The sequence below is a fragment of the Sitodiplosis mosellana genome, unplaced genomic scaffold, assembly GCF_009176505.1.
Source record: "Sitodiplosis mosellana isolate CC-2019 unplaced genomic scaffold, AAFC_SMos_1.0 Smas_scaffold_22, whole genome shotgun sequence".
Lineage (NCBI taxonomy): Eukaryota > Metazoa > Arthropoda > Insecta > Diptera > Cecidomyiidae > Sitodiplosis > Sitodiplosis mosellana.
The window spans coordinates 135,832-158,155 of record NW_022595264.1 but is presented as its reverse complement, the minus strand read 5'-3'; the positions used below and the strand labels follow the sequence as shown (position 1 = coordinate 158,155).

The 22,324-nt window shown below is 35.3% G+C and overlaps 4 protein-coding genes across 10 annotated transcripts; 2 read left to right on the top strand and 2 right to left on the bottom strand.

Annotated features, from left to right (window-relative positions):
- Positions 1–825: 825 nt before the first annotated feature.
- On the bottom strand, positions 826–6,842 carry LOC129568787 (uncharacterized). The gene is made up of 5 exons (XM_055447063.1): positions 5,686–6,842; positions 1,866–2,045; positions 1,651–1,721; positions 1,180–1,579; positions 826–1,094 (listed from the first exon to the last, which is right to left on the bottom strand). The coding sequence occupies exons 1-4, from the start codon at positions 5,723–5,725 to the stop codon at positions 1,211–1,213; spliced, it is 660 nt and encodes a 219-aa protein (XP_055303038.1). The 5' UTR covers positions 5,726–6,842; the 3' UTR covers positions 826–1,094; positions 1,180–1,210.
- Positions 6,843–7,307: 465 nt separating this feature from the next.
- LOC129568788 (mitochondrial fission 1 protein) lies at positions 7,308–18,261 on the top strand. Of its 2 annotated transcripts, none has more exons than XR_008687985.1 (5): positions 7,308–7,838; positions 8,690–8,809; positions 8,894–9,064; positions 9,172–14,556; positions 14,681–18,261. XR_008687985.1 is itself a non-coding variant. In XM_055447064.1 (5 exons), exons 1-5 carry the CDS (start codon positions 7,794–7,796, stop codon positions 9,993–9,995), a joined length of 486 nt encoding a protein of 161 aa, XP_055303039.1. In that variant the 5' UTR covers positions 7,551–7,793; the 3' UTR covers positions 9,996–10,183. The 2 variants fall into 2 exon arrangements, 1 of the variants encoding a protein (XP_055303039.1); XM_055447064.1 differs by lacking the exon at positions 14,681–18,261 and having other exon boundaries at positions 7,551–7,838; positions 9,172–9,287; positions 9,962–10,183.
- LOC129568786 (TBC1 domain family member 20) lies at positions 9,640–13,577 on the bottom strand. Its single transcript, XM_055447062.1, has 7 exons — positions 13,328–13,577; positions 12,802–12,921; positions 12,472–12,716; positions 12,154–12,347; positions 11,859–12,075; positions 11,616–11,725; positions 9,640–11,463 (listed from the first exon to the last, which is right to left on the bottom strand). The coding sequence occupies exons 1-7, from the start codon at positions 13,575–13,577 to the stop codon at positions 11,232–11,234; spliced, it is 1,368 nt and encodes a 455-aa protein (XP_055303037.1). The 3' UTR covers positions 9,640–11,231.
- LOC129568785 (RNA-binding protein 39) lies at positions 14,390–21,842 on the top strand. 6 transcript variants are annotated; one of them, XM_055447058.1, is made up of 11 exons: positions 14,693–14,835; positions 15,493–15,538; positions 17,136–17,443; positions 19,194–19,279; positions 19,367–19,504; positions 19,583–19,738; positions 19,820–19,876; positions 19,941–20,039; positions 20,120–20,336; positions 20,430–20,708; positions 20,780–21,842. In XM_055447058.1, exons 1-11 carry the CDS (start codon positions 14,788–14,790, stop codon positions 21,401–21,403), a joined length of 2,058 nt encoding a protein of 685 aa, XP_055303033.1. In that variant the 5' UTR covers positions 14,693–14,787; the 3' UTR covers positions 21,404–21,842. The 6 variants fall into 6 exon arrangements, with proteins under 6 accessions (XP_055303036.1, XP_055303033.1, XP_055303032.1 ...); XM_055447057.1 differs by having other exon boundaries at positions 20,105–20,336; XM_055447056.1 differs by having other exon boundaries at positions 17,121–17,443.
- Positions 21,843–22,324: the final 482 nt, after the last annotated feature.

Below are 22,324 nucleotides of genomic sequence, written 5' to 3'. Positions count from 1 at the left end.
AATTTTGTATGGGAGGTACCCGTAAATCGACTCCGATTGGTTCCAAACTTTCTAAGATTTCATTTTTTGGGAGAAAAATAGGATTCTGAAAGTTTAAAACCAATCGGAATCGATTTACGGGTACCTCCCATACAAATTTTTTGAAATTTCGACTAAAATTACGGATTTATGGACAATTTTGAATGGGAGATACCAAAACTTTCTGAGGTTTCATTTTTTGGAGAAAAAACAAGATTCTGAAAGTTTTATGTTGATCGCATTTGCAAAAGTTTGATTTTTGGCCCTCAATTTTTTCCAAGAAAATGTCGACAAAACTTGAGGACAAAAAATCAAACTTCTGCAAATGAAACTTTCAGAATCTTATTTTTTCTCCAAAAAATGAAACCTCAGAAAGTTTAAAGCCAATGAGAATCGGTTTACGAGTACCTCTCATACAAAATTGTCGAAGTTTTAGTTAAAGTGACCGATTTTTCACTTTATTTTCATTATTATATTTTCACTGCCTTTATTTCAAGAAAATTCACAAAAAATAACCAAAAGTACCTACGAACAACGCAGGCCAACGGTACGGAAAAGTTCGGGATTACCAATGTAATTCTTTTTATTTCTGAAGAATCAAAAATGAAAAAAAAAACAAAAATTGGCATAATCATTTATGTACACCGCAATGGCACTGAACGAACCAGTGGAAGAAAAATCTTAACGAGACGCCGAAAAAAATCAAAGGAGGACAAAAAAGCGAAACAGTCATAGCAAAGGTGTTCAATAGGAAGTACACAACACATAATATTGTAGCTATATTTTCATTGAATAAATGTTTGAATATTTGTGAATTGTTTACTGTATCAAAGTCTCTAAATTTATTCAAATAAATGGATTTTCTTTACTACATTGTAATTTGGAGAGTTAGTCTAAGACTACTTGGCGAATTAGCGACTAAAGATGTCTATACCTACATTAGGTTTTATTTAAATAACCTATTCAATATGCACAAAATTTACACAAGAAGGGTTGTGGCGGCGGCTGTATGATGTAATTTGCGTCTGACACCATCTGCAGCAACTTGTTTGGACGGTCACTGTTTTTTTTAACATCTACCGAAAAAGAAAATACGATAATAATAATGTAATCACAATGTTTATTTTCGGTCAAATCAAAATGCGATGCACGTTAGCGAACCTAATGGAAAAACCACTATTGGTCAACATATTTAATCATCAAGCGAAACATCACTCAGATCCACTTTAGTTTCTTTCTTCTTCGGTTTGGCAGTGCTCTCACGTGCGGCTAGAGCAATGTGCGCTTCCATCGTCCGAGACGGCAATGTTCCCACCGCCGGTGGAATGGGAACATTTTGTTTCGAGTACATTAGCTGCTGTAGCTGACGCAGTGACGTCTCCGGTATTACAGGTGCCGCTGGAATTGGATATTGATTTTTTGGACCGAATAATGCCTTCAGCGAATCATTTTCAGCGGTATCCGTTTGCGGTTTGTACGTTTTTTGTGGCGCTTTTGATTTCATGTCACTCGCCCATCTATTCAAAAAGCTATTTCCACTCTCAGGGGTCGGTTCCACTGGCTAAAAATACATATATGACAAATTGGCAAATAATAATCGGATTTAAAACTCTATATTTAGGAATTTCTTACTTTGATTTTTTTGCTGTAATCGATTTGATCAACCATACGTTTACTGGTGTCCGAGTCGTCAGCGGACGAACCTTTTCCCAAAATAGAGAAACATTTGAAAAATGGAATTCCCCAAAAATACAGCCACATTGAATTAATGGAATTGAACTGCTTCGAAAGTTTGCTGCCGGCTATAATTCAATTTTTCCATGGCTGTAAACATATATCACACATACCTAAGGGCTTAGTAAATTTCTGGGGACCAAGCTCCAATAGCACTTGAAAGTCGGCATGCTCACCAAGTCGAAAGCCAAAGCCTACACGAGAATCGGTTCCCTTTTTTATCGGCGGAATATTTGAATAGACTAACGATAACACGGATGGCAACTCCTGCGGCACGATGAGACCATTGCAATCTACATACAGACATAGAACATCATAAATTATTTAAACGATAGATATGAAGAATAATATATAATCAGCAAATTTCACTCTCAATCGTATGATATAGTATTAACATCGAATAATGCTAAATGTGCAGAATTTATCTATAGTTTTTTTTTTATAATTTATCTATAGATAGCAGAATTTATCTATAGTAGAATTTATCTAATCGGATTTTCCCATCTTTGTATCCAATCGGATGCAGTTTCAAGCATTTGTTTGCAAACAGATTCAAGACCAAATGAATCTCCACGAAAATAGATTCATTATAAAGTATGACGCTTCGATGGAACGAAAAGCAAAATTACTTTGAGAGCAACAATGTTTTCAAATTGAAATCTTTAACTACGCATTTTGAATTTGGCTTTCCCTACTGAGCTCCAATTAGATGAAAATAGATCCAGAATGAGTCTTTGTCTAGTGAAAAAAAAATCAAGGCTGTCTCGTTTTATAGAGCATTTTCTGTGTTTATCATCCAAGTAATTGCGCTATATTACTCACTTGTAAGTATTCAAGATCAAAAATGAACGTATATTTTGGTATTCTAAGAAGAGCACTGCTATAACTACCCAAATAATCTCATTGAATTGTCGGCAATAAATCGAGGCTGTTTCTCAAGAAATAATGATCCGTCATCATACCAATGCTAATTTTGAAAATGGCATAACAAAGAGAGCTAATAGTAGGTTGGTATTTTGCGTTGTCAGTACAAAAGAGATTGATGGATGCTTGATCAACTGTTCTTCACTGCAAATACAATTTAGCAAGGCAAATTAATGCGCACTTATTTGCGGTTTGGAAATATCCATTTATTTGATTCGATGGTTTTATTTGTCTGTCGTTTTTCATTGGATTCGTAATTAAAAGGAGATTTTTAGGCCACCAATGAAACAGATATACATATCTACCATCATCATTATGGTTTATTCACCAATTTTCCTTGAATTAATTTCGAAATTGATTTCGTATGAGATCAAAAATCACTTGTCTCTATCGTTGAGTCGATGATTGGAAATCGCAATAAATATCATTGCATAAATAAACTTTAAATTTGCATTTAGAAATTGTATGAAAATGTAGGTATGCCAATGACCTTTTCAGTATAAATCTGAGTAGTTACGGTGAGAACCATCGAATGAAATCAGAAATTTCATGTTCTCCCATCGTTGCTCACCTTTAAGCTTGGTTCAATTTCGACGTTGAATGTTCGATATAAAAACCCCATACCAGCGGCAAGCCAAAGCGCGCATACTAAAAGCCAAACGGTTACAGAAGAAAGAAAGAAAAAAACCAGCACGAATTAATCGAAACACAAGCCAATGGCTATTCTGTGTCAATGTCAACAGGTTTTATGATTTAATCTCGCTTTTTGTGAGTGCCTGTTTCATTTTCGGTTGAATTCATTGACTTTTACAAGCGTTGCATTCATCACCTGATGAATGTTGAGCACGAGCAAATGATGATTGGATTGGTATTTTATGGCTCCATCATTTGGATTTGGTGTGTTTTTTGTTTTTTAATTCATTTTTCTGAAACAGAAAGTACGGACTCTTGTGATTTGTCATCATTGTGAATGAGTTTTCATTCAAAATGCCATGATGAAAGACACTCATTACTTTTATGTCGTTTGCTAATCACAGTTATTGCGTTCGTTGTTTCTGAACCTTACGAAAGTCGATTTTCTTTTGTTCCGTTCAAAGATTGTGTATATGTCTGCCTCTTCTGTATATGAATAGTATAAATAACGAGTGTGCTGAATGCATATTTATTGATTTCGCTTTATATTGTGCACGAGCGCCGACCGATTCACATACGCAACATGTTATTTAGCCATCATTTTCTTGATCGTAGACAATAACAATGTTTTCTCTTTGTGTTGTTTATCGTTTGTGGACACAACAAAATTATTGTCAAACGCATAAGCGGAAAAAAATTGAAATGAATTCAAACTTTTTATGAGCACACAAATAGAGTATGTAATTGGAAGTGAACGGAAATTCAGGTGAATGAAGCATTGCTTCATTGAAGCAATAGAACCGACTCGAAAAATGAACATAAATGGTAACTAAACATCAAACTAAATTAAAATTGGTCGTAATTAAGAAGCGGTTGTGCAACGCACACACACACATATATTAAATAAAATTCAATTCATCTTAGGCTCTATGCGGTTCCATACTAATTCGAACTAGCAAGCGACTATCTAAGTTTAAAATTTCGACCTTTGTTGATGAACGAAATCGATTCATGACTCTCGGATTTTATGTGTGAATTAACCGCACAATCCAGTCACTCACGTCAGTAAGAAAAACCATTTCGTAATACTGACAATCGAGTGCTTTGCACCGCAATATCCGCAATATCGTTGTTTGAAGTCAGTTCTGTTGCCCGGCTGAAATGTCTGGTGATTTATGCCACCGCATATAGTACGTTCATTTACATAAATGCAATAAAAGTCTAGGCATAATGACTAAATTTAACCACTTTGAATACATGAATAGACGAAAAAGTGTATGAAACTAGCCGCTTAATTGTTTCACACTATTCCGTTTGGGGTTTTTCATACATGAGTACATAGTGTCGATACGACAACGGTTGAGCATTGACATTTGAGCCTCGGCACACTACACACTTATCTCATGCAATTCCAATCTGCTTCGGCATGCAAATGAAGTAAATTCGCCAAGTTTTTGCACTCACATACAAATATTCAACTTTCAAATTGAATTTCATGCATACACCGACTTATTTTCGTACTCGCAACGACACAACAAAATGCGACGAGAAAAACAACAACAACGGTTTACAGTTTAGTTTGAGTGTAATATGGCGCAAAAAAGAAGAGTCAAAACAACATAGCCAAGAGGAAAAGTTAGGTGAAATCTGAGTTTATTTGCTTATTGAGTAAATAAATAAAAATAGTTGAATGAATAAGTGATATCCGGTTTCACCGCCACAGACCATGTGTGTGTGTACTGTATGGTTTTGTTTTGTTCGATTATGTATGGCTTAAAAGTTTTTTTTGGGTACGTATTCGACCTTCAGGTGCAATACGATTTCAAAGGTCACCCAGCAACGTGCTAAAACATAATTGGTCCAATTAAGAGTCTCTCATTCAGAGATTCGTTAATCAAATTTCGAAAACGTGTGATAACGACGGCATAAATGATACTGAAGACAGCATTCATATGGCCGAGCCATATTCATGTCACCTCGCAGCTATCTATGGAATATCTATCCAATGCCTGGTATTTGCATAACACGCTCATCACATCGACGCTTTGTATGATACGAGATCAATGTTTTGCGCAACATGCTTAAGTGAGCGCTCGAATATTCGCTGTCGGAGTAACGATAAACACAAATGACTCGTCTCTCGCGGCAATTTGATGTATTCGCCAAAAATTTGCACTGTTTTCATGACTCCTGTGTTCAATGTAATTATTTAATTCCAGAGCAAAGAGTTCAAGCGAGTTCGAGATCAGAAAAAAATGTTGCCGAACAAGTGCTTGTTGTTTTTTGTGTTTGTGTAATGGCCTTGATTCAATCACTCGCTAAAATTTCAAAAAGTCTTGAGAGAAATAATTAGATAGTTTTGGTGTTGATACTTACAGCTTACGAGCAAAGCTAATCCAATAAATAATGTTTGCATCTTTTTTAAAATTTTTATCAAACTATTCACACATTTATAAAATCTCGCCAGTCTTTTCACGAAAATTGAATTTAATTTTGTGGGTTAAATTAAATGTCTCACTTTGGCGTTATCTTATTCATACATTTTCTCACAGTATTGCTGCACAAGAAGCCGTTTCATCAACACTGAAAATCAAAATTTGTTGTTTCTCAATTTTTTACGTGAGTTTTTTTTCTTTTATTTTATTTATATGCACGTTTTCGAACCAATCAAAATTTTACGATTCCGATATCACCCACATACACACGGATTTTATACGGCACAAGCATTCCAACGGGCAGTGAAATAATTTGTGTTTTTTCTCTTCTTATTTGTTTATCTCTTTTCGTTTCGTTTCAATGAAAGTAAAAACACTGAAAGTAAGTTTCGTTTTTTATTCGCTACAGAATCTGATGGGTGATGATGCGAACCGATGATGATCCAAGTTATGATGACGACACAGCTCTTAAAGATTCACAAAAAACATAATTGTAGCGGCAACAGAGTGATGTGCAGCATTTATGTTACAAGATCGCTGGATGTCTGATCACTCGTGCTACAGTAACGGTCTGTCTTGGTGTATCATCATCAACGAATTAATGCGGCTAACACACATGAACACAAAGCACACGGATTGCTACCACAAAAGCGTTATATGCACGAATGAGTGTGTCAGTGAGAGATGTGATTTGATCGCTCAATTTTGCTTTTCCATCAACGGCAGCCACTTTGTTTTACTCACTCATTGTTTTATGGCCGATTTTGTTTCAATGCAACAGCAGAGATTTACTAGAATCTGTCGAATGATGACATTATGAACCGTTTCCAATAAGAAATTTTCGTTTATATTTCGATCATTCCAAACAGAAAGAATCAATAGCAGAGAGTTGCAACTATGCGTTGGTGCTGCGATAGATGGATATGCGTGCGTGGTAATGATGCGTGATGGACTCGTGCTTATCGATTGACGATAAATTTTAAACTAAACTGAAAATGAAACAGAAATTTAATCATGACCCGGTTTTCGTTTGCCATAAACATCGAGACAAGACAAGACGAAGAAAAAAAAACTCTCTCTTTGCAGAGAAAAAAAGCAACAACGTGTGTGTTCACACATGTGTGAATGGTGCATGTGTGAGTGCGCTTGTACATATGCATTCGCTTGAAATATTATTTCATCTTGTGACGGTTTGATTTCGATTTTCTCCTCACCAGAAAGAAACACGGCAAAGAAGTAACGTGCGAATTTTTATACACGCTTTTGATCGACCGTTAACGTGTCAGACATTTTTGAATGAGAAACATTTTTTTTACTTTTATTCGAATTTTTCGTGACAAATTCAGATAAAATCAGAAAAAAGACTTCATTGTTAATTAAATGGGTATAATGGTCTATAGAAAAAACCATTCCAACATTTTCACTTTCGCTTTAAAAACCTTTCAAATATTGATGGTATCGATGGGTTTGAGAACGCACTGTCAACAATTGAACGCACCCATCGATTTGGTTTCGTACGTGCGAACAGTCGCTTGAATCAGACAGAGGTCAGCAACTTAAGTCAGAGCGATTGCAACAATTCCAACCGTAATATTTGTGCAAAATTATTGCAAATGAGGAGTCCAATAATTTAAACGAGAAGTTGACATCGGGTTATTCCGACAACGACAGCCCATTTTCTCAGGTTTGTTTCGAAAAAAGAATTTTACTGGACAAAAACAGCAAAACTTGAAATATAACATTCAAAATTGTGCAAACCAAACCTGTCAACTGTTCAAGAGATGGAAATGTCATTTCAATTACGTTTCGCACACAATGTCATATTCATTGGCAGACAAAATCAACTCAACAAATAAAAACAACACATATCGTAAAAAAAATTAAACGTAAATTTGAACACGTCTATCATCATTTCACATCGAAGTCGAAAGAAGAATAAAACAATTTGTCCTGAAAAGTACAAAAATTTATTGGCATTTGTTGCAATTCAATCGAACTTGGTTTTATACGGAGTGAAATACAGTTTCCAATAAAAATAATCGAATAAAAATGGAGGAGCTATTGAACGAAACAGTTTCGCAAGCAGAATTACAGGTAAAAAATAAATTCGTACTATTCTTTGTAATAATTGAACATTTCAATCAAAGTGTTTTCATCGTGAAAATGGGAGATTGATTTCAATATAGCATTGAACTCATTTGTCTTCTGGTAATTTTGTGGCCAATCATGTCGTGTATTTTGCATCATCAATTGCATACATGACCCAATGGCGATTTAATCAGTGCGATTACAACAAAGAACATGCTCATTAAAAGCCATTGAACAAAGCGAATAAAAGCGATTTCCATTATAATCATGTCCTAGAAAGATTCATGAAATTATACATTTTTTGACATATATGAACACGTATCGACAATGAGAGAGTACTTTTGCCAAAGGAGAATGTGTAAGTGCACATGGATTGGATGATAAATTGTGTGTTAACAACGACATGCGACGGATATGAATCATCACCACATCTGAGCTGTAAACACATTGCGAAATACGTTCATCATAACAATATTTTGTTGTTTCAAGTTCAATGACGCGCGTCTAACAAATGGATTCTTACATCGACGCAACTTTTCCAAATTGAATTACATCGGCTAGACAGATATGGGTTTCGTTGGTTTTTTTTTATTGTTGTGATAATCAGCTGTTATGTAATAAATTATAACTTATACACCAATTTGATAAAATCTGAGTCAACATGTGCGTCGCGTGGATTGTTCTAGTTACTTCGCGAAATTTGTGATAGTGATGCAATTCATTGACATTTTCGAAATTCAACACTCGAAGTGATTTGACTGGACATGCACTGTTATCAGTGCAATTGATATCTCTCCAATTATCATTAGTATAACATTGAACATACGATTGACATTAGTTTTGTTGTTTATTTTCAGAAATTCGAAAAGAATTACAAAAGGGAGCTCGAGGAAAAGGGTGGACAAGTTGCAGTTCAAACACAATTCGAATATGCATATTGCTTGGTGCGCAGCGAATATCCAGCCGATATCAAAAAGGTTTGGTTATTTTGAGCATCGGCATGTCGTTTGAATATGATTTATTTATTTTCGTAATTTTCATGTGTGTTTCAAATTTTGTAGGGGATTTTCATGCTTGAGGACCTTGCAGAAAAGCATTCGCAGGGCAATCGTGACTACATTTATTATTTAGCCATTGGAAATGCCCGAATCAAGAATTATTCGGTAGCATTGAAATTTTGCAAGGCATTTCTACAGATCGAGCCCAACAACCAACAAGCCATCACATTGGAGGTATGGAATTTTTCTATGCTATTCACTTCATGCCATTTTTGTCGACATACAAAGTTTAAACATGTATAGTTTTCCGCTATAATTCAAAATATTTCATTCGCAAACAGGAGCACATACGGAAAAAGATGGAAAAAGAGACGATGGCTGGCGTAGCTGTTGCTGGTGGTGCTGCATTGGTATTGGGCGGTTTGGTTGGACTTGGTCTGGCGCTTGCTTCTAGAAAGTAGGATTTATTCCATTCATTCACCATCATCAATTTTTTTTTCGTTTTTGAATTTTCATGTGATAAAAATCATTATTACTCTCGCTCGATTATTTGTTAATACGTTTCCGTTTCATTTCCAACAAAAAAACAAACTTGATTTGTGAATTGTTCGCTTTTTTCTGTTTTGATTACCAAAGCGAATATAAATTTTAACATAGAATTATTGATGTCATGTCGAAGCAATGATATTTGAAATCAAACAAACGAGTCTTCTCTCGAAATTCTAAAGAATAATTTTGCATTAGCTCATGAAAGACGTATATAGAAAATGTTGCGCTAGTTTAAAACAGCAAAGCGAATACAAGATTGATTTGTTCCAAGGTTTATAATTTATTCATGTATAACTTTTTGTTCATTACACTTTAAAGAAAGGTTTGTCAATGAAATTTTTCTTAATAAAAAGAACCGAGATGCAGCTGAAACATAGCAAAAAAAAAACAATTATTGTGTATTAGTGCAGTATTTTATGCAGACATGCAAATCTAACTAACACAGAAGATACATTCATCGCACCATTAATTTCGTGTTATTTTTCCTCTATTGTTGTTCATATTTCGATGTTCCCCCTTAATTGATGTTGTTTTCACAATATAATCACACATTCTACAACCTCTTTTCTTTCTTCATTTCAGTAAAAACAAAGACAAAGACAATGAAAAAAAGTAATTTCCCAATGATCTCCGTGGCGCGCGCGCGCGGTGCAACCATCTATCAAATCTAATATACTATAACGCACATGACCAAAAAAAAATCCATCTTTTCAGAAATCATGAATTCCGATCATATTAAAATATGTTGTGATTGTGTCTATTTTTGTGTGTAAGGAATAAAAGCCTATTTTGTTACCCATGCTAGTTTGGTCAAGACATATTTTTTTTGCAGTATTTTGAAAAGAAATGAAGAAAAAAAAACAAAATATATTTTCTTGTTGAAATTTGAAATGAAATAAAATTATTTATCGCTCATGTTTTGTCTACCAAAATACATGGTTTTTGATTATGTGTGTATTCTAATTGAAATTCTGTATCCCCTCTCCCCCAAAAAAGTTTGCGTGGCTAATATAAGCGGTCATACAAATGATTCGTTATACACTAGCTACTGATTTAATATATGAAGGTAGCAATTTGTTGCGCCAATATTGTGTTTAACGAGATAAATTGCTCTTGATTCGTACAAAACAGTAATAAGGTGCCGCATGTAGTATATAATAAAGTGGCCCAACGCTATATTCCAAATCTCTGTTTCTTATGAGCCATTTAAACGGTCACATTCTCTATCCCATTCTAGTGTTTTTTTTCCTTCACTAAACACAATGATTTATTGCGTTGCAAAGAGTGGTTTTTAAACCCTATTCCAACTAGTTGAATGTCTCTTTGTCTGCTTAATACTAATAATAAATGTGTAAATAAATAAATTGAAAATATTTACAATTTCATCAAAATCATACAATAAAAAAAGAATCGTATTGATAAACTCATAGGTAGGTTAACTTGTACAAATCATCATCATCAATATGGATGTTGGAAAGAAAGAAACAACGAAATCCCTCTTCATTTTGGTTTCAAATTTAAAGCTCACAGGAATTCCATTATAGGGTAATCATTATAAAATACACTTAAACTATCCCTTTACGCTATTGCTAGACTTCCAAAGAAGAAAAAAGAAGAACAAATCAGATTACATAAATACGTTAACGTTAGAAGAGAAGTGTAATCGTGTCGATTTTGGTTTTGGTACAAATTATATAAATAGTTTCAAGATATAAGACAATTGCATGGTTGGTTGCACTATGTTCCGTGTGTATGTATATGCGTCGTGTCTCTCCTACCACACAGCGCATGGAGAACGGCCACCTATATGACTGTAGCGATGGAACAGTAAAGCCATATAGTTCACCGAATTTCAGCTGATGCCACTGGTCATTGATATGAACTGCGCCTTGTAATAGTACGCACAAATGCCAATTACAATTGAGAATGCTGTCGTTGCCAATGCGGTTCGTCTACTCCACATCATTTGCGGTATGAGACGATTGATCAATGAGTGTTTTGCAGCTTCTTTGCGTTGAATACGCAGACGTCGAGCTTCCGCTGCCGCTTTTGCTGCCTTTATTTCCTTTTCTCGTTGTTGCTTTCTGTTGAATTGGGCGACAGATTTGATTTTGATTATTAGTATGAAAAAATCAATTGGAAATTTGAATTGATCCAAAATCCAAATTGGTTGAGTCGGAGAATTCAAGTTCAAAATTTATTGATTCAGAATTCAAAGATACAAAAAAAAACTCACTCTTGTTCAACCATCACTTGAACTTCGATTTCGATTTCTTCTGGTGGATGTTTGTTGTATAAATTGGCTGCATTTTGTAACAAATACTCAAACGGCAAATCTTCCGGTAGCTAAAAACATGAATAGGTTTCATTAAAAGTTTATCTCAAGAAAAATCTTTCGATGGTATCGAATCAACTTTTTGAGAGCTATTCTCTAGAATAAACACTTCACACGAAAAACAAAAACCGTTGATGTCTTTACCTGTGAGAGAAGACAATGCAAGCTAGCCATATCACAATCCTCTTTGAAAATGTCATCCTCTCGATACAGAACAATGGCAACCGTAACATATAACGGCATTAGGAATGGCGACGCTAGGAAATAGTCGTACAGCCGAACGACACTTCGGTATGAATTCAAACTGTGACCGAACCACGTTAAAAACCAAGGCAGTGCAAACAGTGTTCCAACAGACGATCTGTGAATGGTAAAGATTATCGTTAGCATAAGACTATGTGCAGTTTAGACAGGATTTTGGTACTATTTAGATGCGTACTTCAGTAAATAATCACATAATTTGGCACTTTCACGACGAATGATGGGATACAAATACATGAGACGATGTTGTGTTGGCTCCATGGTTTCCTGCATACATTCGACTAAATGGTTTGTTGATAATATTTCCATCACATGGAACGCCACCTCTTCACCGACCACTAACAAAAATGTGATTGCTACATCATGGTAGCCCTAAAAAAATTGAAATCACATGTCTTGGAAGTAAATCGTATGTCGAATATCTTATTAGCACCATGACTTATTTGCTCTGCGAATATCTTAATAGATGCATACAATCAATTGTACACCATCATACCTGATAGTATCGTAAATGTGGATATTTGATGATGACGCGAAGAATCAATACAGTGAGTTGATCTTGAAGTGCAATACGTTGCTCGTATGGGATACCCGGTGGAAAACGTTTTAGTGATCGGTTTACATCGAGAATCACTTGATTGTATTCACGATGTGATTTTAAATCTTCGAGATTCGGTGCGGGATCTACGCTGTTTGGGTCGATACCAACAAGCCGTGGCCATACCTGACGCCTCAGATCATCTATTGATAGGGGACGAAAGGTAAAATATCCATATTTTATCAATTATTTTACCACTTGCGAATAATTGAATGTGTGTGTACTTACCGCTAACTAGCCCATATTCACTTTTAGCAAATTCCTGCCATTTACTGAGCACTGTATTTGGATCAGCGAGTGCTGCCTCTATTTTTTGCCTCTTTAACTTTTCTTCAACATTTTCTGGTACTAAAAATCAACAGAAAAAATTATTAGTATTAGCCAATTGTTATGTCTATAAAAATGATGAGCAATGTTCAGTTGACCGTAGAAAATATCTGGAACAATTGCATTCATAGTGATTCAAGAGGAAAGAATTGATTATTTTCATGCAATATGTGTGTGAATGGTATGAAATTCCGAAGAAAAAGCAACCGTAAACATATCGAAGAATAGTTGTTGCGTGAAATGTAATTCGACCATGGTGTACACCATACATGCGACGATAAAACTGTTAACTGTGGTCGACTTCATGGGACGGAAAGTTGACTGAATAATAATTTAAACGATGATTCATTTCTACTATATTTGTAAACAAATGCATCGGAATTTATATCATTCAGTTGTTTTTGTTGGTTTTTTTTCTGTGGCTTACCTTTTTCAAAGCTTAATTCGGTTGGTTCGTCTGACCGTCGTTCTGTACAAACGACAACATGTCCATTGGACTTTTGATCTGAACCGCAATCATCTGAATTATTTATCCCGTTCGATTCATTGATGAGTTTGGTATTTTCGGAATTTTTGTCATTCTCCTCATTCTCCAGTAGTTCACTCGTTTCAATGAATTCGATGTCCTTGACATCCAACAATTTTACGATTTCTTCGTCTTCTGTGACTTTGTCCATTTTTACGCACTAAATTGATCTCAATGCCAAACAAGAGGAAAGCGAACAAAAACACAATTCACAGCACAATTAAATTCTCAATTCACTTTTACATAATAAACTGTTCACGGCTGGATTTTTTTCTGTCGTTTTTTATTCTGTTATCCAGTTTTAATCTGATATTTCCATTCGTAATTTATAAATTGATTGGATGTGTGCAATTTGGCCGTGTTTCCGTCGCAAAGCTGTTTCGACTGAAATTCGTCGTACGAATATCAAGTTGAGTTGAATAAAAAATTTGACAAGTACGAAATTGGTCAGAAATAAAATATCAAAACAATCTCTTACGTTCTCTACCACAATCGAAGGTATTTGCGTGCTGGTTCTTTTTTTCTCTTTCTTTACTCGTAATGATTCCACAACCATTTAGTTTGACGTTACGACAATTGCCATTGTTTGTGTATTGAAGTGTCGCAGCTGTTCGTGTATACGTTGAGCGCGTCGTTCGTTTGGATCACATTCAAATAGCCGATGAAAGCCTGCGTTGTTGAACGTTTAACAGTGAAACATTATTAATTTTCTTTTTTCTTATGCTTATTTACACTCTTTTGAATTGATTTTAATATGGAGTTGATGCTTCGATGACAATAAACTAGATCAACCATATGAAAAAGCATGAAAATGAAATTCATTCACCGGTTTTGAGCAACCCTATCGAATGCGAAATAAAACGCGGCATTCGAACGCGTATGAGCACGCTGCGTTACAAATGCTTGACATGCGTTCCAAATGGAAGAGCATTCGCAATAAAAGGAAATGTTGCAAGAGTGTTCAGACGAAATAAGGTACGTGTTCCATTCGCTTGTGCTTTGGAGAATAGTGTGGCTCAAAAAATAAAAATAAGCGAAAAAAAATCAACGTTTAACGTTTACTCTCAGTTTCGATACAAAGTTTGTACCTATTTCATTGTGTATTCGATTAAAAGTTGCCAATCAAAAAGGTAGAAAGCAGCGATTTTATTGACTTTTGACCAGAGAAAAAAGCAAAGAAAAAATATTCGATTTTTTTTGCGAGTGCGTTGTTGTATCGTGTGTAAATCGTGCCTTCTTTGCAACTTTTTATAGACAAGCCGAGAAGGGAGATACCCAGACAGTGGCAACGCTGAACATCGACAAAACACGGACGAGAAATTTAATTGCTGCTAAATAAAAAAAATATACAGAAACAAATAATGGCTGAGGATTTTGACATCGAAGCATTGCTTGAGGCACCATACAATGTAAGTACCCACGAAAAAAAAGAGACGCAAAAACACACATATCCCACCAGAAACATTTTCAGATACACGATTTCCATATATAGCGTGAATACTGTCAGAGAAAAAAAAATGTCAAGACATAAGAAATAATTGTGTGTAGAATGTAAGTTGATCATCGAAATCATGTCTAGTACACGGTAAATATGCAGTCACACAAACACATAATAGACGAAAACCTATACAAAACTTGGCCACACAAAGTTTGTTTTTTTCCTTTTTTCTTTTCTTCGTTTTGATTTTTTTCGTTTCCTTTTAACTGTCATGGACGATAATGTACTTTCTAATTATATATGTTCAACTCTCTTTATTTATCCGTTTACAAACCTTGTACCGTTTGTGAGATATGGACATGTGAACAACTTTTTTTGTATATTTTTTCGCCGCAATTTTTTTTTTCTAGAATTGAAAATCGTAGAGTTTGTTGTCACCGACCCCTCCCCATTTTTCTTCTTTTTTTTCTCCTTAAATTTTAAATGTATGCGAATAAGTGTATTAAAATTATACAGACAAATAATTACTTAGATTGATAAGCTAATATGATAAAAAATCAGAAAACAAAAACCAAATCTTATTTAAGTAACAATTGCACTCAAATATCCTCGTTTTACATTTTTATAGAGAATTGTTGATAAACCAGCAACTGCATCGATCGAAAACAGCCGAGGTACTTGAAACATAACAAAAAAAAAACAGTTTTATTTAAACACAAAATCAAAAACAGGTCTCTGTTCATTGAAAAAAAAAACACCATAAAAACGAGATTGAAACAAGAAAATAGCAATCCAACGAAAACTGATTGAAAATATGCTGTCGCCTCATTGCAAAAAAAAACACAAAGCGAAAATTGTCCATTGTCTATTTTATTATTATTATATCAAAATTCCCTTTTATTCCCGATGAGCTTACACACGCCATTGGTGTGTCGTCAGACCAGTCCTATTTTATTCTCGTTTCCTTTTGGAAAAGTTTTTTTTCCGAAGTTTGGTACATTTTTGTGCTAATTTTCTCTTGAAGAATAGAGCTCAATCATAATCCTGGGCTGCTCAATGATAAAATCAATTTCCAAGTCAATGTTAATGCGACTGAAAATTATCGCTCTCAACTCCAATATTTTCATTCAACGCCGATTTCTATATTCCTATCCTTCATTCCATGCTCGTCGTACTTTTTTCTTTCTCTCTCTTTTGTTTTTTTACCAATATTTGAAATCTTTTTTTAATATAATTTTGTGATTTTCGAACATTTAGATAAAAGTAAATTTAGTTTTTCAAATTATATTTTTTTTTTTGAATGAATTGCAATGAAACCAAAAGAACCAATTTTAAAACAACCAAAATGACATTTCTCGCCTCAGGGTACCATCTTCAACCAAATTCTTGAACCGATGTTAAAGTAATACCTCCTTCCGACAGAGACTGTTGTGGAAAGTGTGATACCGAATACCAAAACAAAATCCATTTTTTTGTCTGGTACTTGAATACTATCTTTTGTCTAAATGAAATTCAGCTGTGGTGATTTTTACAAATTTCATTATTCAAAAAAATTAATGAAATCTTTTCAACAAATCTTATAGATTTTGATGAAAACTAAAAAAAAAAACAAATTAAAAAACAAATCAAATCATACGAGTATGTATAACGTTCTGCTCATCTACCAACTAGGTGTCGATGTCTCAACATCCCCATGGTGTTATGTGTACCTGTATAATTCTCTCTAAACGACACACACACTCACAAATGAACCAATGATGCACACACTAAATCCACGCGAACGTGTTCGATAAAAAAAAGACACAGCCAGCCTCTCGATTGTTTCGCTCGAAATTGAATTTCTCTTTTTTCTAGGTGTGGAACACAAAATCAGCCAAATGACCAATTTCATGATCAATTGTTGCAATTCATGCAACATCCAATCCAAGTCACGAAATGAGAAAATGAAAGCGAATGGTACCAACAAAGATACAAAAAGAAAAACTCAACTAAATTTTGTGCTAGGGCAAATCGCAACAACAAAATCGTTTTTCGACTTTTGAACCGATTCCAATTCATGTCAAATTTTTAAACCAATGACAATGCAATGCAATTTTCAAGACGGACTTGCCAAATGACAGCTGGCAAGAGATTGCAAAAGAAAATCTCGTTTCCACATTTCACTCAACTCATCTATTCTCGCTCCTTTTGTCTCTCTCTCTCTCTCTCTCTGTTTCTATGTGTGAAAACATTTGCATGAAGTATATATATTATTAGAAAAGCAATTTTCAGAACATAACGAGTCTCGAAGCAGACATCGTATGGCTACAAATGCTGGTAATTCAAGGGATAGTGACACAGAATTCAAAGATGATCATCATGCGAGAAACCGAAGTTCGACCAAGTCCATCGACTCGGAATATTCGGATGATGATAGTGAAGGCTCTCAACGAATGTTTAGCCCAGTTTATTTCAGAAGATCAACTGAACGTACCTATTATAGCCCAAATTACTGTCCATGGTCGCGAAATACATCGTCTGAACGGGAAAATTCCGAATATTCATACAATATCAATGCAAATAAATCAAGTTCAGCACCAGTAAGTACTCGTACGCCATGCATTCGTATTTGGATTTAAAGTGCACACGTTTCTTCGTTCTATGTTTGCCACATCTCTGTGCAACTAATTGCAACCAAACGCCTTAATACAATGTTATCCGTTTCAATGTTATTTGTCGCATTTTACTTCAGTGTTGTGAAGAAGCCCACGAATGTCTGTCATCATCGCGGTGTTTCTCTCATTGTCGCGGTGTTTGGTAATGGGTTCGTCTTGAAATGTGTCATGACCGCGGGTCGCGTCGCACGCAGAACGATGTCAATTGTCTGAAAACCATTTTGTTGTTGGCAAAAATAGGAAAAAAAAATCATGAATATCGTCGCACGAGTTGTTTTTTGTTTTTTTATTATTAAAATCGGGTCTATCTTTTGCAGAACCATGTTCGATAGTTGAACCACAGTCTTACTCATACTCGGTCGAGTCGAATTCAATAACAATTTGAATAAATGAATAATAAATCCACACAAACACACAAAATTCAAAATCGTTAATCGCTTATTCAAAAATGCACACACAAAGAAAAATAAAAATACTATGCGTCACATAATCATATGGTTTAACGGTAAGTTGGTCAACAGTTCGCAGGTTGAAGTGATGAAGTGGCGCGTGTACAGAAATCACCAGAAAAATGGATGTGTCTCGATACGTTTTTCTCTCTCTTTCATTTATAACCAATTCTCTTTTAGCTAGGATGTAAATTTAGTGCAATTTTCCAAAGAGCAAATTTAAGAAGAATGAAAAAAAAACCTAGATTTTATTACATACCTCATCATCAGAAACAACTATTTATACATACAATATAATAAAACTATATGTGCTTTCCCTATTTCTATCTGTAAGCTTTTGTATGCTTTTATCACACAATTTCAGTTTTTTTTTCTTCCATGTTACATTTTGTTTTCCATCTGTATCATTTACTTTTCGTTGAATATAATTTAGTCAGTTTTTCATAATCCAAAAAATCATATATATATTTAAATGCTCTTTGTTGTTTGACAGAGAGCGCATTGTGAAATTCATCTGATAATAATCCAACAACATAGGTAGATTGGAGTGTAGACAAATGGGTGCCATAAAAGCAAAGTAGACAAAGAAAGAAACCGTGTGCTTGATTTTTTTCCAGCTCAAAACGAATTTTCACGAAAATTTGTTGTCAATTTGGACTTTTATGTAATTCATATAATTATTTCTACATGTAGCACATACATCAGCAGAAAAAAATCCAACAACTCGATTTTTTTCTGAAAAATTTGAAAAAATAACTGTATGTTTTATTTTCTGGTTGAGAAAACCAAAGAAAAAAAGAACAAATTGTCTCAGTCTTTTACATTTTCAACCATATTTTACATATATCTACTCAATGCCATTACGAACCTCACTAATTAATTGAACACCATTTTTCTTTTTTTTCTTACTTTTTTTTCGTTCCTGCTGATTGTTGTTTGGCCGCTCGCAAAATATCAATAAAAAAATAAAAACAAAAACACGGTTTGTGTGCAAAACATACACGCACGATATCAAAATGTTCAAAATGATTATCTTCTATCACACACGATGATGCCAAAATCAAATCCATACCGAAAAATACCAAACAAATCTTCATCACTTCTGCCCAATCTGCGCCACACAAAAAAATAAAACAAATAAAAAAAACAATCGAAACAATTGTTTGCGACACTTTATCTGTTTCAATCCAAACTCAAAATAAACATACATTGATTGATCAATATAGGAGGATGCCAATAATACTGATAAATCGTCGCCGATTCACGTTTCGAGCAACGGAAAAAAGCGCGAAAATGGAAAGCATCGGTCCAGGTGAGTTGAATAATTTATTTCTGATTGTTTTTATTCAATTCTTTTGCAAATGGAATTGATTCAATTGATTATAATCTGTGATTGCAGAAGTCGGTCCCGCTCAAAGGATAAGGAGAAGGAACGCGAACGAAAACGTTCAGACCGTGACAAAGAAAAAGAAAAAGACAAAGAAAAGAAGTCTTCGAGAAGAGAAAGAAGTCGATCGAAGGAGAAGAAGCGCTCAAAGTAATTATCAACACATTCACCACACCAATTACTTTTTAATTGACACCAAATGTTTTTCCCCCTTTTTTCATTCCACAGATCCAAAGATCGAGAACGCGAAAGAGATAAAGATAAGGACAAGGAATCGCGTCGGCGTAGTCGATCCCGTAGCAAAGATAAAGATAAAGATAAAAAGAGAAGCAAGTCAGGGGATAGAAAACGAAGCAAATCGCGGGAAAAACGAGTTCGTTCCAAGTAAGAAATACGAAATAATGTATTAATTTGGACAAATTTCTTGATTGAAGCTAACTAATGTGCACCAACTTTAATTTCTAGGTCACCAAAGGAGCGCGAACGTGGTGATCGGCATCGCCCGGACAGAGACAGAAAAAGGTAATTCGATATTTTAAAATGTTGTTGTAAAACCAGAAATTAATGTGTTTGAATGCGATTTCAGAGAACGATCGCGGAGCAAAGAGCACAGACGACGTCGTTCAAAGTCACCAGACAGACGATTCCGACGTGGAAGAACGCCACCAAATTCAGCAAGTCGAGCGTAAGTGTCGAATATGTCATTTCCATTTGATTTTTGAGCAGCTTACATTAAGCTATTCTAAGCAGTAAAATTTTTTCCAGGTATTCTCGTTCCGACGACGAAATCGATCTTGAAGAACGAGATGCACGCACAATTTTCTGCATGCAACTATCACAACGAGTACGTGCTCGTGATTTGGAAGAGTTCTTTTCCAGCGTTGGCAAAGTGCGTGACGTCCGCCTAATCACATGCAACAAAACCAAACGGTTCAAGGGAATTGCGTACATTGAATTCAAGAATTCTGAATCCGTATCACTGGTGAGTAGACTGAGTTTATATTCTGAATAGTTTTATACTACCAACGACTCAACGAACAATGGATTTAATTGAAAATGTTTGTTCTTGATACAGGCTCTTGGTTTGAGTGGTCAAAAATTGCTCGGTATTCCAATTTCGGTGCAACACACACAAGCGGAAAAGAATCGCACTCAACCACAGGCAGTGGCCCAACAGCAACAGCAGCAAGTCAAGAATAACATCGGTCCGATGCGTTTGTACGTTGGATCGCTACATTTCAACATAACCGAGGACATGTTGCGTGGCATCTTTGAGCCATTCGGTAAAATTGATAGCATTCAATTGATCATGGATTCAGAAACGGGCCGATCAAAGGGATATGGTTTCATTACGGTAAGAGATGTGAATGAAAATTAAAAATCTTTGGCATTGAAATATTTGATAAATTTTCGTCTCAATTTCAGTTCCACAATGCAGATGATGCGAAAAAGGCTCTGGAGCAGTTGAATGGATTTGAATTGGCTGGACGACCGATGAAAGTTGGAAATGTGACCGAGCGTATGGAAGTGAATACAACAGCTTCGCTTGATACCGATGAAATGGATCGTTCTGGCATTGATTTAGGTGCTACTGGTCGACTTCAGCTGATGTTTAAATTGGCCGAAGGTGCTGGTTTAGCTGTACCACAAGCAGCTGCAAATGCATTGCTTGCAACCGCTCCACAGCCACAAGTTCAACAACAAGTTGCTCCACCCATTGCTACGCAGTGCTTCTTGCTGTCAAACATGTTCGACCCGTTGACCGAAACCAATCCACAATGGGACATTGAAATACGTGACGAGGTGGTTGAAGAATGCCAGAAACATGGCGGCATCTTGCATGTCTACGTCGACAAAGCGTCACCAGGAAATGTTTATGTCAAGTGTCCTAGTATAGCGACAGCTGTACTGGCTGTGAATGCACTGCATGGTCGATGGTTTGCTGGCCGCGTTATCACCGCCGCATACGTACCACTGATCAATTATCATGCTCTATTCCCCGATGCCGCCACTGCAGCCAATCTACTTCAAACGTCGACACAAGCATAAAATCTCCCCTGGTTTCCCTTTCTGATTATTTTGCGCTCTGTTTCTTTGTTATGAATCATTTCGATTGTAAACTGGAAATGAAATTAAATGGTCACCAACGGTTTTTTTCCCTCTTTAGTACACAGCAACGTAGAAGTAAGCATTTTACGCGATTAAGTTTTAATTAGAAAGAGAAAAGGAGGAAGGAAAAAGCAACACATTTTTAGTGCTTGGACTTTGGCACATTTCTGGACATGATTGGATTTTTTCCCAAACATTTTGAAAGAAAAACTCGACAAACACAAATAATCTGTAGAAATTTGAACTCACTTCCCAATGAATTAGGCCATATATTCAATTACCAAAATCAAAATTTATCCAAAATTCGTACCGATTGTTTTGATTCATTTTTTTTTAAATGGTTAATAAACAGTATAAATGATAAGGTCAATAAAATACAGTTCAACAGTTCTTTTATTTATTCTCTCCCCTTTGATATGAAGGAAATGGATTTCCAATTTGGGCATTTAGGTACATCACTTCTTATCCGCATAAATTTTTACTATTATTCTCGGATAAAGACACAAGTTTGTTCTAAGTTCTCGCCATGGCTTGCTTGTTTAGGTGCATACGTGCATTGATTGGTTATTTTACTTTGAATCCATAACAAGAAATTGGCAACGCGAGTATAAACAAATGGGCGTTCCATGTGAGAAACTGGATCTACGACCACTGACAGTGATAAAGAGTTTTTCTGCTATTAATTTCCTGGAAATATTTCCGATTTGATTGAAAATATGTAACTTACAATGAGTATATTCCGGTTAATTCCATGCTGCCATATTCATTTTCGATGACTAATTGTCCAAAATCGAACTATGAAACGAGAAATATGATGAAAATTTGAAGAAATGTTGGTGAATATTTTTTTACTTCTACAAA